Here is a 13,120-nt window from a genome sequence, read left to right on the forward strand (position 1 = left end):
CATGGTCTTTATCAAAGATATGGACCTATGTGAAGAGGATGCTCACAATGGAAGGCTGCAGTCCCGTAACACAGGAGGAAAAACAAAGAAAGTATAAGCCTTTGTTATTTTGTGATTGGTAAAAAAAAATTCAAGATAGTTGCCAATCTTCCCAGGAGTGGACACGCTCAGAGAGATTGGAAAAATAAAAAAATCCAAGAGCTACATTTCAGACTCTACAAGCATCATGAACAAGTATGACATGTTTGGAAGGCTTGCCAGAAGAAATATTCTACTCTAAAAATAACATGGCAGCATAGTTCAGGTTTGCAAAGCTGAACAAACCACAAGATTTTGCGATACCCTTTGAATAAACAAGACCAAAGTGGAGATGTTTGGTTATGTCCAAACATGGTGCTGTATACTATAGCCCAAAGTCAAAGGCCAGACTTCACCCTGATTGAAATGCAGCAGGACTTTAGGAGAGCTGTGCATACACGACCTGAAGCAATGCTCTAAAGAGTAGTGGACCAAAATTCCTCCACAACAACATGAAAGACTGACAAAGTGATATAGAAAATGATGTCTTCTAACAGTGCTTTTGCAACGTGGCTCCATTAATGGTAAATAAATAATAACTTTTCTGTTCATCACAGGTTATCTATCTAGATATGACAGAAGTTGGACTCTGCTTTTACCATGACTGTACACTGGATAAAGTGGTGACTGATTGTGCAGTGGTGTGAAAAAAGGAACTAAAGCTATAGGCAACAGAAAAAAGACGGATGCAGAAAGCCCACCCCCGCCACTACATACCTGTTGTTCAGTCTGATTGACCCCAAGCAAAAACACCAGCTCTGATAAAAACATGGCTGCCGCTGTGTTTGAATGGATGCTCCTGGTGTTAGACTTGAGGCCCCGGAGACAGGAGAGCACCAGGACAGTGAGGAGCAGCGCCAGCATGGAGACGCACAAAGAAGAGTACGTGACCAGGGCCAGCATCTCCAGGTCGCCCTCCAACTGCTACTCACAGAGAGATGCAAAGGAGGGGGGTGACAGGAAGAGGAGGGAGAAAACTTGTTGAAAAAAGAAACTTCAATCCAAGAAGATGAATCATTACAACTGCATTGAAATGCAACAAATTTCCCACCTGTGGGACTAATAAAGGCCATCTTATCTTATCTTATCTTATCTCTATCTGAACTCTCCTGTCTGCCGTCAGTGTGAACTGACAATATTTATATGACAACCAAGTATGTGATCTATAGAAAGAAATCTAATGAAAGGTAAGTACATGATTAAATCCCTTTATTAAAAACATCTAAAAAATACATTTTTCTTGATGCAGTCAGGAAGAAAAAACAGGAATCCGACCAAGCTTATCTGTCAGGAGAAACTAGAGTATAAAATCAATTCAGCACGTGCATTTGCCTCCTCTGGAAGCCTCTGCTGCCAGCAAACATAGCAGACACCACCAGAATTTCATTTGGGCAAACTGGGCTTCCCTGCAGCATCTCAAGTGAGTGAGAATAAGATACCCCATCATACCACCAGACTAATGATGATGAATTACTTAATCTTATGTAACTGTTTCCAGTTTGGAGAAATGGAAATCGTCAAGACAATGATGTTTCTGATTCCACACGCTCCCTTTCTCGAGATCTGACACATCATCAACTTAGTATGCTTGGGAGCGGTGGCTAAGGGGTTTTACATTAAGCTGTGAAAATCTTCTACAACTGTAACAAGGCCTTTCTTCAGCTTTCTGAATGTCAGTCAGGATTTCTAGACATTTATTTCCTTTTTTCCCTTCTTCAAACTGGGCAATTACCAGCTGACACTGTTAAATGAAAAATAAAAAATGTGTTGGGGCAAAGTGGCAGACATGGTGAAGTAAAAGGTTCACTTAGGGGAAATGCTTGATTACTACAGAAAGGGTCAAGGAAGGAGAGAGGATTAAGACTTATCTTGATTTATCTTGATTAAAAGTAAGTAGCTCTTGATTGACTGATCACTAACCTCTCTCTGCGAACTGTCCATCAGCACGCCAAAGGTTCCCAGTCTCTGGCACTGACAGCGCACATGAGATGTGTTTCTGTACACCACCATACAGTCTCTCACCGTCCAGCAACCTCCCATCTCATACCTGCAGGGACAGAGACGGAACGAGGAGATAATAAGCAACATTTCAAGAAAGATGTTCTGCTGCTGTCCATGCATCAGTTTTTCATAATTAATAGAAGTCACATGCTCTCAAAACAACACTCGGTGGACACTTTATTAGGTACACTTTGTTAGTACCAGGTCGGACCCCTGTTTTGTTTTCAGAACTCCTGTAATTCTTTGTGGCACAGATTCAACAAGGTAAGGAAACATTCCTCAGAGATTACACGCAAGGAATTTAATTGCTCTTGTGAAATTAAATTATTTGCTCTAATTAGTTTTTGCTCACGCATTTTATATGACATAAATATTTTCATACATATTGACATAGCATCACACAGCTGCTGCAGATTTGTCTGCTGCACATCCATGATGACAGCTCCTGTTACAACGCATCCCAAAGCCATTTTATCCTGCTGGATGCAGCCATCAGAAGATGGATACACTGTTGTCATAAAGGGATGGATGTGGTGAGCAACAGTACTGAAGGAAAGTTGTGATGTTTAAATGATCCTCAGCTGGTACTAAGGGGCCAAAATGTGCAAAGGCTATATCCCACACCATTACACCAGCAGCAGCAGCCTGAAACATTGATCCAAGGCTATAAGATTGGTCTGTCCTTTCAATATCCTGTTCTTAGCTGACAGGAGTGGCATGCATTGGGTGTGGTCATCAGCCGCCGCAGGCCATCATTTATTGTTTGTCTGAAACTGGCCTCTCTTCTAAATGAGACATTGAGTCTCAAAGGGATTACCTGTAAAAATATAGGTTAAATAAATCAGCTTCGAGGTCAGACATACTGTGCATTCAGAGATGCTCTTTTGTGTACCTTTCTTTCAGTGAGTGGATATTTCAGTTACTTTTGCCTTCTAGTCAGCTCAAAGCAGTCTGGCCATTCTCCTCTGACCTCAAGGCATTTTCACCCAAAGAACTGCTGCTAACTCGATATTTCTCTTTTTTGGACGATCTTCTATTAAAATCCTAGTTCATCCTGTTGTGTAGGTAACAGTTTGAATTATTCAGACCAGCACATGTGGTACCAATGACCACGCCAGGTTCAAAATCACTTAAATCATCTTTCTTCACTAGTCTAATGCTCAGTTTAAACTTCAGCAGGTCATCTTGACCATATCCAAATATCTAAACGCATTGAGTTGCTAATTAGACTTCTGTGTCAAATATGTGTACGTCAGAAGGTGTTCAGTGAGCATTTGAAATAATCTTTTGGCTAAAGTGGTCTTGTATTTTAAAACTAGATCAGGCACTCCCGTCTACTTTTATAATGGTTTAGTATGGTAGTTTTTACTGTGGTAAAGATAGTAGGTGTGGCTTCATTATATGTGCTGCTAAAAAACTTAAACACTTTTTAATCAGTGTTTATGATCAGGCTAATTCAACTTCTAGGATATTGGTATATTAGGTCTATTAAGTAGCAGAAGGGGTTGTTAATCAGTTTCAGCTGTTTTGGTGTTTTTCTGACTCTTTCTTCATTTTTTTTTTTTTTTTTTTGCATTTGACTTGAGTCAGTGTCACTAGTGGTAGGACGAGGCGATACCTTGAGCCTACAGAGGTTGCACAAGTAGTCCAACTAGGATGGCTCATCAATACGTGCGATTGCCATTGAAAGTTTGCTGTGTTTCCCAGCACAGTCTCAAGAACATGGAGGAGATTCCAGGAGTTACTATAGTTACTAGTTACTATCAGCAGGACCGGTATCTGCTCCTTTGTGCAAGGACGTATAGAATGAATAGAATGAGTACCGCCAGAGCTACAAAATACTCCAACATTGTCAGCCCCCCACACCCAAGCACATGGGGGCCAAACAAACTACTGAATATCATTTTGAGTTCCTGGAATGAAATTTTGTCAAAATGGACCAGTCTGCTGCATAAGTTTTTACTTATTACTTATTTACTTATTTTCTGGGTGTCTTTGAATTCAGCCCTCTGTGTTTGACAGACCATTTCTAGCTCTTGTTCTTGTGCATCCTGACTTACAACAGTGGACACTTCACATTCTTATTGTTAAAACTACATCAGTTCTTTTCCTTCTATGAGAGGTCTATTGTTACGGCTGCCGTTGTGGGTTGGGTTTATGACATGCAAATGTGAGTGTGCAGGTGCGCCTCCAGGAGTGGTGGATCCCGAAGATGGTACGCCAGGACTGGATGCTGCTCTGGAGGCGGAGTATAAGATGGCGCGGTAGAGGACGGCAATTATCCATCCTCGGTTTTACCCCAACCGGCTGGGGCTGCGACATGCCCTGTGTTGCTTTGCTGGTCCAGGAAGAAGTAGGGGTGGATCGCCTTTTCAGTTGGGTACAGTTCTCTCATGTTTAGTTAGTCAGGGAGGTAAGTGATTGTTGTTTGGTTATGTTTCTTTGGGGCTAGGTAAGCAATCGCCCCTTTGTGTAGGAGAAAGTAATGTAATGATTTAAGTTTCCCCTTTTGTTTGTTATTTTGGCGTGGGTCCACCCCGAAGCCTGAGTGACTCCTGTGAACCCATTTTTCGTTTCGTGTTTGTAAATAAACTATTTCATGTTTTAATTATGGTGTGATGTGCTGCTTGGGGTCGAGCAGGGGATGGATCACTCTTTCTGTTGCGGTTGGGTTTCCTAGACCGGCCGTAACATAATTGGGGGCTCGTCCGGGATTTGAAAACACAGAGCAGCTGCCTCTACAGAAGTGCAAGAAAGTCTGAATGAAGATATATTTTATATTTTAAAGCCAACAAGACTAAACCCAAAGTAATCATATTAACTTCAAATCTGAAGGTTAAGATATTTGCATTTTGCAAATTTCAAAAATGGCAGTTTGATATTTCCAAACTCTACACAGTAATGTATCTTTTAATCATGCAGTGACATACCGCAATACCCTGGACTTCAGTATCGACAGTATCAATAAGGTGCGAAACATCACATATTATGTACTCACGGGCTGCTGTGGTTCCATTGTACACACAGAGGCTTGCTGCGATTGGCCGTCTCTAGCAGCTTGAACTCCAGTAAGATGGGTTGCTCTAAATGTCCGCCCACAAACGTCTGGTTGTTGTAGACAGAAATAGTGACCACCGGGGAGTTCATTACTGGATGTCTGGGAAGCCTGAAGGAGAGACAGTACAGAAGTTACACATCCTCCAGATCAGACAAAAAGCAGAGTTTGATATCCTGGTTAGGATGCTAAAAAAAAGGCAGAGACACAGTAACAAAAAAAAGAGACAAACCGAGAGAAAGAGGAGTGTGTTTTATAAACCAGATAAGACACAAATGACTGATTATTGACACCAACTGAAAAGTGGACAGCTTGTTACTCGGTAATTAGGCCCAGAGGAGAAGTGGGGGACAGCAGAAGGGAAGAAGAGAGAAAACAAAGTAAAGGCAGGATGATTAAAACAGAGAAAAGAACGCTGGAATTAGTCCTGATGCAGATACTCTGCTGACCTACCAGTGTTACTCATATGACTATGATTTCAATTAGCCACAACTTCTTTTAATCATTTATTGAGCAAAGATGCCAAACATGTCCTACTTGCAAAGATCTGATACCGTTTTGCATGTTTCATGTGTGTCTTTCATGGTTGCGCATACAAACAAGCAACCTGAAGATGTGGGTTTGGGCTTCAGTGATGGATATTTTTCAACCTTTTTTTCCCCACTGTTGGAAAACTAAATGATCAATAGCATGAATTATCGTCACTGGATCTTTTTTATGCATATATATATAAAATCCTGGCATGTTGTTGCTAGAATTGAAAGATAATGATCCCTATTTAATGATGTGATGCTCATGTCATTTAAAAGCAATTTTGGCAGACTGATTAGCACCAAATCAAAGACATACAGGCATAAATAATCAGAGGTTTTTGGAGTTGCAGTAATGAGATTTTCTTTAGTGTTCTGTGTGTTTCAGATTCCCACCTCACTCCTCGTCTGTCTGTGTGGTACTTGGGAGGAAGGGCAGCACCCAGACTTCGGTAAATGAGCAGGATAACGATGGTTATGGGTGGCTCAGGCAATGCAGCAGTACGTTTTGCTGCGGTGTATTCTCCTGTCTGATTGGCCGAGATACTGACAGGCGCCGAAGCGGTGTTTTGAGGATCTGAGGCTGAAACTGAAAAGTTTGAGTGAGAATATATTTCTTGGGTTCAGCCTGAAACACTCTGAAGATTTTTATTCAGTGTGTGTGTCTGTTCTTACGTTCTTTTTCCGTCCTCTCCTTCTCCTTCCAGTTATGCAGCCGCTGCCGTTGTGGCACCAGGGCAGCAGGGGGCAGTATCACATGAGTATAGGGATCCCACAAAGCCTGACTGCGGAACAGGGTGGTGTGGTAGCGTGGGAAACGCCGCCGCACATGGGTGTGGTTCTCCACGCGGTCCAGGTTCATAACTGATGAACAAACATGCAGCAACAGACACATATAAAGAAATTTTTAGATGAAATTCCCACAGATGTTGGGTAATTAGGGTAATTATGTTGTGACAGCAGTGATACATTTGCTTTCTGATTTTAAAAGTATGTTAAAAAGTGGAAAGATAGTCCTTATCTTGATTTTAAGCTATGCTCATTGTAGTAACCTTTATAAGACAAAGTGTCACAATCACAGCAAACCAATGTCACTGGTCCCTATTTCACCATATTTTGGGTGCCACATGTCACAAAGAAACATGTTACTGTAATTGTATTACATTTTTCAGTAACACAGTAATGTCATGCATTGCTGTGGACAAATGGACAGAAGGAAAAACTCCTCAAACAAACACATTTTTTTCATCCTGTCCACTTGCGTTAAAATTAGCTCATTTCAGTTCGTGTGCAGGAGGAAAACGGTGAAGTGATCAACAGCGGAGATATGGAAATTACTTTTACTTTTATTGCACAAAAGGACAAAAGTGTACAAATTGCATCTAAGAGAGAAACAGCTGCATTACACTGCCTACAAAACTTTAGGTTTTTGCAAACACTGGTGATAAACCTGAGTGCATGCTGACCCCAGTACAGCAGCCAGAGCCTGATCATCAACACGTAACAAAGACAGTGATGGGCAGTCCAGCTTACAGCCTCCATTTATAGCTGCTCATATTTCACTGTGGTGATCACTTTGAAGTCTCTTTGGGTTTGTTTTAAATTTTTCTTTGTGTAGGAGAAAGTAATGTAATGAGTAGTGTAACTTTTTACGCTCTCTGGCGAATAATTAAGTAACATACTGCATTACTTTTAACAAAAATAATACTTTTTTTAAGTAACTACACCAACACTGCATATGACTTTTTGCAATGGCTGATTAAATGGAGTAGAATTGAACACACTGTGCTCTCTACAACACCTCTTAAAAACATGTCACTGTTGTGTACAAAATAATGTGTCTGATCTTAAATTTGTCCAATTTACAAAAATACATCCATTAAGAATAATGATGAATAACTAGAAAATGCATTTTCTGAAGAAACTGCTGTGTGAATGCTGATAGCTGAATGTTTTGAGCTGAAATGTAATAATTGCTGAATGTTAAGTTAAAAATTTTGAATGAGATGAGAAATGCAGAATTTATCACCTGAAAACAAAACTGCAGAACTGTTGAAAACTGACCTTCACACAGAAGAAGAAGTTGAAAGTAGCTGAACATGTTTAAAATATAAATTAGAAAAAGCTAAGTAATCACAAAAGAAAATTTAGAGTCAGAAAACATCTGAATGAATATTAAAAGTTCATATTCTTTTAATCACTGAATGACTGAAATGAGATCCCTCTATTTGGATCCACACAGTTTAAAAAGTTTGCATCTCTGAGCTTTGGAAGACATGCTGTTGGAAAGAGAACAACAATGGCTACATTTTTAGGGTAAAATGATGGCTGTGACACAGCAGCAGTTAAAACAGAAGTTTTTAAGATTAACCTTGGCAGAGTGACAGACAGAGCTCATTTAAGGATGCAGGTGTGAGCCTGGTTGCTATAGTGACTCCAGCCAGTGGCACCAGAACAGAAAAGTAACTCTCAAACAAATGCTTCCCAAGACAAAACTACAAGTTGTATTGACAAAATTCTTTTACCGTGAGCGTCAGCAATGTCCAGTCTACACAATTCTCAGTTTTCATGCATGTGGAGTTTATTATATGGTCGTGGTGACAGTGTAAAGACAGCCTGTACTATTTTTTTCAGTGTTTCAACTGAAAAAATAGAATGCCTTTGCTCCAAAACAGAATGCCTTTTATCCAAAATAGAATGCCTTTGATCCTTTGTTATGCCATCATCTTGCTGAGAGGCAAAACCCATAAATAGGGGCTTTGCTCTGTTAAACTTCACTGCTTAATGAACGTAGACCTGACAGCAGCCACAACTCTTTTGGAAAGTTTTGAGAGCATTTCACGTTTCTCAGCAATTCACCGACCAAGCCGACACATTTCATCATGTCAGCTAACCCATCCTTCAGCTCAGATGAGCTTGAAATAGTTGAAGGGAGCATTTTGGGAAACCACTACAAGGTAGAGGCCTTCCTCGGAGAAGGGGGCTTTGGTATTGTAGCCAAATGTCGTGATACCAGGACCAATCGAGCTGTGGCTATTAAAGTCAACAAGAGCCGCCCTGATATTCTGCAACAGGCAAAACTGGAAATTTTCATCCTGGAGCAGCTGCGAAGGTTGGATCCAGATGCCGCCAACATTGTTAAATGGGACGGCTTTTTCCAAGACGGAGAGCGGGTTTGCTTAAACTTTGAACTCCTTGATCAATGCCTGTGGGACTATATACGGGACCGGAATAACAAGGGTCTCCCCATAAGTGAAGTCAGGCCAATTTTAGGTCAACTCACAAATGCTCTGTCCCACCTGGGTTCTGTGGGAATAGTGCACGCTGACCTCAAATCTAGAAACATCATGGTTGTAAATCGCCATGAGTCTCCCATCAAAGTCAAACTTATAGACTTTGGCCTCGCATGTCCTGCGTCTGCAGTAATGCCTGGTGACCGTGTGGGGACGGTTGGTTATTGTGCACCTGAGGTTATGCTTGGCCTTCCTTTTAATGAAGCAAGTGACATGTGGTCTCTGGGTCTGGTAGCTGTGGAGCTTGGTACAGGGGTGCCACTCTACCCTGGAAATGAAGATTATGATGTTTTGAAATTCATCATAGAGACTCAGGGTCAGCCACCAGATCATGTTCTAGATTCTGGCGTGTACACTGAAGACTATTTCATTGAAGACAACTACAAGCAACAGCGCTGGACATTTAAGACTGACCAACAATTTCAGTATGAGACAGGATATGAATCCCTGGAGACTCGATACATAAAACTTGCGCGCCTTGATGACCTTGAACAAGTAATGAAGGTTAGACGAGGACCTGAAAATGGCCAACGTTTGTTTGTCAGCTTAATTAAACAGATGTTGGCCTTGGATGCAAACCAGCGCATAACACCTTCGGAGGTTCTCCGGCATCCCTTTTTCGACCCTAAGAGTTCCCTGTGCATTGACACGAGTAGCACAAGGGGACAAAACCCTGTGGTCTTTCAGCAGCCTTCAAACTTGAAAAGTAAGAGATCACAGAAAATCAACTGCAGTTTCCAAAACTCTGTTGAATTTTCTCAACAAGTGCACATCAACATGTCAGCCAGCCCATCCTTCAACTCAGATGAGCTTGAAATAGTTGAAGGGAGCATTTTGGGAAACCACTACAAGGTAGAGGCTTTACTTGGAGAAGGGGGCTTTGGTATTGTAGCCAAATGTCACGACACAAAAACCAACCAAGCTATTGCCATTAAAGTCAACAAGAGCCGCCCTGATGTTCAGCAAGAGGCAAAACTGGAAATTTTCATCCTGGAGCAGCTGCGAAAGTTGGATCCAGATGCCGCCAACATTGTTAAATGGAACGGCTTTTTCCAAGACGGGGAGCGGGTTTGCCTAAAGTTTGAACTCCTTGATCAATGCCTGTGGGACTACATACGGGACCGGAATAAACAGGGTCTCCCCATAAGCGAATTCAGGCCAATTTTAGGTCAACTCACAAATGCTCTGTCCCACCTGGGTTCTGTGGGAATAGTGCACGCTGACCTCAAACCTGGAAACATCATGGTTGTAAACCGCCATGAGTCTCCAGTCAAAGTCAGACTCATAGACTTTGGCCTCGCATGTCCTGCGTCTGCAGTGAATCCTAGTGACTGCGTGGGGACGGTTGGTTATAGTGCACCTGAGGTTGTGCTTGGCCTTCCTTATAATGAAGCAAGTGACATGTGGTCTCTGGGTCTGGTAGCTGTGGAGCTTGCTACAGGGGTGCCACTCTACCCTGCGGAGAATGAGTATGATTATCTGAAATTCATCATAGAGACTCAGGGTCAGCCACCAGATCATGTTCTAGACTCTGGCATTTACACTGATGACTATTTCATTGAAGACAACTACAAGCAACAGCACTGGACATTTAAGACTGACCAACAATTTCAGTACGAGACAGGATATCCATCCCTGGAGACTCGATACATAAAACTTAAATGTCTCGATGACCTCGAACAAATAATGAAGGTTAGACGAGGACCAGAAGATGGCCAAAGCTTATTTGTCAGCCTGATTAAAAAGATGTTGGCCTTAGATGCACACCAGCGCATAACACCCTCGGAGGTTCTCCGGCATCCCTTTTTCAACCCTGGCCTCTCTAACAGGTTCCCATGTATTGCCATTGAGAGACCACACAGAATCAATCTCCAGAAGGGAGAAACAAAAGTCTGGATCATTGGGTCAAGCTACATCAGACGAGGCGAGAGTGACGCAAATGAGATATTCGGAGAAAATTTCGGACTTAATGCCCAAGTCCAGTGGTTTGGCAAAGGAGGGATGTGCTGGAGTGGAGTCCTTCCTCGTTTTTATGAGGAGCTATCCACACAGAGCCCACCTGACATATTGGTAATCCATGCTGGGGGCAATGATTTGGGACTCATGTCTGCTTATCAGCTTTCTTCTGTCATTGAGAAGGAATTGATGCAACTGCACACAGAGTTCCCCTCAATGACAATTGTATATTCATCCATCAACGAGCGTCAAGTGTGGAGATATGGAAATCCAGGCAAAATCAATAAGGACAGGAAGATCGTGAACGCCAGCATTAGAAAGGCTGTCAACCGCTTTGCTGGAGTGATTATTGAACATCCATGCTTGAGGTTTTTCAACAACTCAATTTTTTTACCCGACGGAGTTCATTTAAACAAGAAAGGAAATGCACTGTTTCTGAAAAGCATCCGCTCGGCCATCCAGCAAAGTCTTCAGTCACCTCACAGAAAACTGACTTGAGGGATTTCCTTCACAGTCCAGAAAACCATATGTTGTTCATTTTAGGTAATGTGAGCAACACATAGCTAAATTGTGCTCTCATTTTTCTTTTCTTTTGCCTCTCACCCTCCAACCAGTCATGACAGATGGCTGCCCCTTTCTGAGCCTGGTTCTGTCAAAGGTTTCTTCCTCTTAAAAGGAAGTTTTTCCTTTCCACCGTTGCCTAGTGCTTGCTCTCATAGGGGATCATTTGATTGTTGGGGTTGAATTTAATTTAATTTAATTTAATTGGATTGAACAAAATTTTAAAAATTCAGGTGAGAGGTTCACATTGTAGGGAGCACTACAAAATCGGCAAATCAAAATAAAGAAAAAAAAATTGAAAAACATCTCTTACTGCTCTGTTTATTTACTTAAATGAACACTTGTACTTTTTTGTCATAGAAAACTATTAATATAAATATGAACACCAAGGAGTTAGTTGGCCTGCACTAACTATTGGCATACTATTATTCTGTGGCAAAACCCTGTCAAATCTGCCTTGGTGCACCTGTTGAAAAACTGCATCTAAATCCAAGACCCTAACTCCCATCAAAACAGCTTTTGAACTATGAGGATCCCAAGGAATTGTTCTACACAACAGTGTCTCTTTTATCCTTGTGGTGTCAAAAATGTGATGACAGAAGCAATTTAAAAAGTGGGGTCTTTCCTGCTGTTGAGACAAACTCCTGACTGTTGGGTCTGTTCCCACAAACCCCGCTAGTTCTAGAGACTTATTCATCATGAAAGAAAACAAGACAGTCGATCGATTGATTACTTGCGCAAGGGAGGCCTCGTTGGTATCTTAGCTCATCACGAATGACCCCGACGATGGCCTCCTCCTGCTGCCTTTTATTGAGAGACAGTTCACACAAGAAGTAACGGCCACATAGTTCTAAGACAAGGCTTTGTATGTATATGTGTGAACTTCTATATGTAAGTAGGAATGTGTGTGAGAGACCTCCTGCTGACCAAAGGGTCGTAAACGCAGGAAGCTTACATCAAAAGAAGCAGATCTTCCAGATAGGATGTATCTGCAATAAAACATTACAGCCCCCCCCCCAACCAGAACCTCGAGAATCTGGGGGGAAGGACAGTGGAATCCCTTTCATCAGAGTTGGCCAGCATAGAAATGACAACATTTAACAGTTCACTCCAACACTGACTAAAAAAAAGCTGAAAAAAGTTGAATAATTTTAAAAATATAAATGTTATAAATGAGAAAAATACAAGCAGTCATGTCCAAAAGAAGAGGAATCTAACGGTGTTTGAATGGTTTTTCTAAGTTGAACGGTTTTGAAGGAGTTAGATGCCAAAAAACGTACGGAATATATAAAACGGAATAATAAAGATTACAACAACAATACTGTGAATGCTTTTCAAGCAATCACACTAATAATAATGAAAGAAGCCCCACACTGGGTCACTACCTGAAACTAACCCTGAAATCATTATAGGATAAACTGTCTCTTAATAATACTACCCATGGTGCTCCTCAAAGTGCACAAACTATATCAAGAATATTCTCCGACACTAAACTAACTGACTAAAGTTTGCACTTTAGAGGTGATGTCAGTAGGAAAATTGAATCCAAGCAATTAGAGGAATCAGAAGCCTGATGGGTTACTTTTACATATGCTGACCTCATTATTTCAAACTTTGGGCATTTTTATATGACCATCTAGCACTGT

General features: G+C 41.4%; 1 protein-coding gene across 2 annotated transcripts in view; it reads right to left on the reverse strand.

Moving 5' to 3' along the window:
* Positions 1–13,120, reverse strand: part of celsr3 (cadherin, EGF LAG seven-pass G-type receptor 3) — a 120,136-nt gene that overhangs the window by 17,261 nt on the left and 89,755 nt on the right. For both annotated transcript variants that reach the window (XM_013271144.3, XM_019350003.2), the window contains 5 exons: positions 6,340–6,528; positions 6,061–6,253; positions 5,078–5,245; positions 1,999–2,125; positions 796–1,002 (listed from right to left, as the gene is read on the reverse strand). In XM_013271144.3, the coding sequence (XP_013126598.1) occupies positions 796–1,002; positions 1,999–2,125; positions 5,078–5,245; positions 6,061–6,253; positions 6,340–6,528 (884 nt within the window). The remainder of the gene's footprint in view (positions 1–795; positions 1,003–1,998; positions 2,126–5,077; positions 5,246–6,060; positions 6,254–6,339; positions 6,529–13,120) is intronic.

This window comes from Oreochromis niloticus, linkage group LG20, assembly GCF_001858045.2.
Source record: "Oreochromis niloticus isolate F11D_XX linkage group LG20, O_niloticus_UMD_NMBU, whole genome shotgun sequence".
NCBI lineage: Eukaryota > Metazoa > Chordata > Actinopteri > Cichliformes > Cichlidae > Oreochromis > Oreochromis niloticus.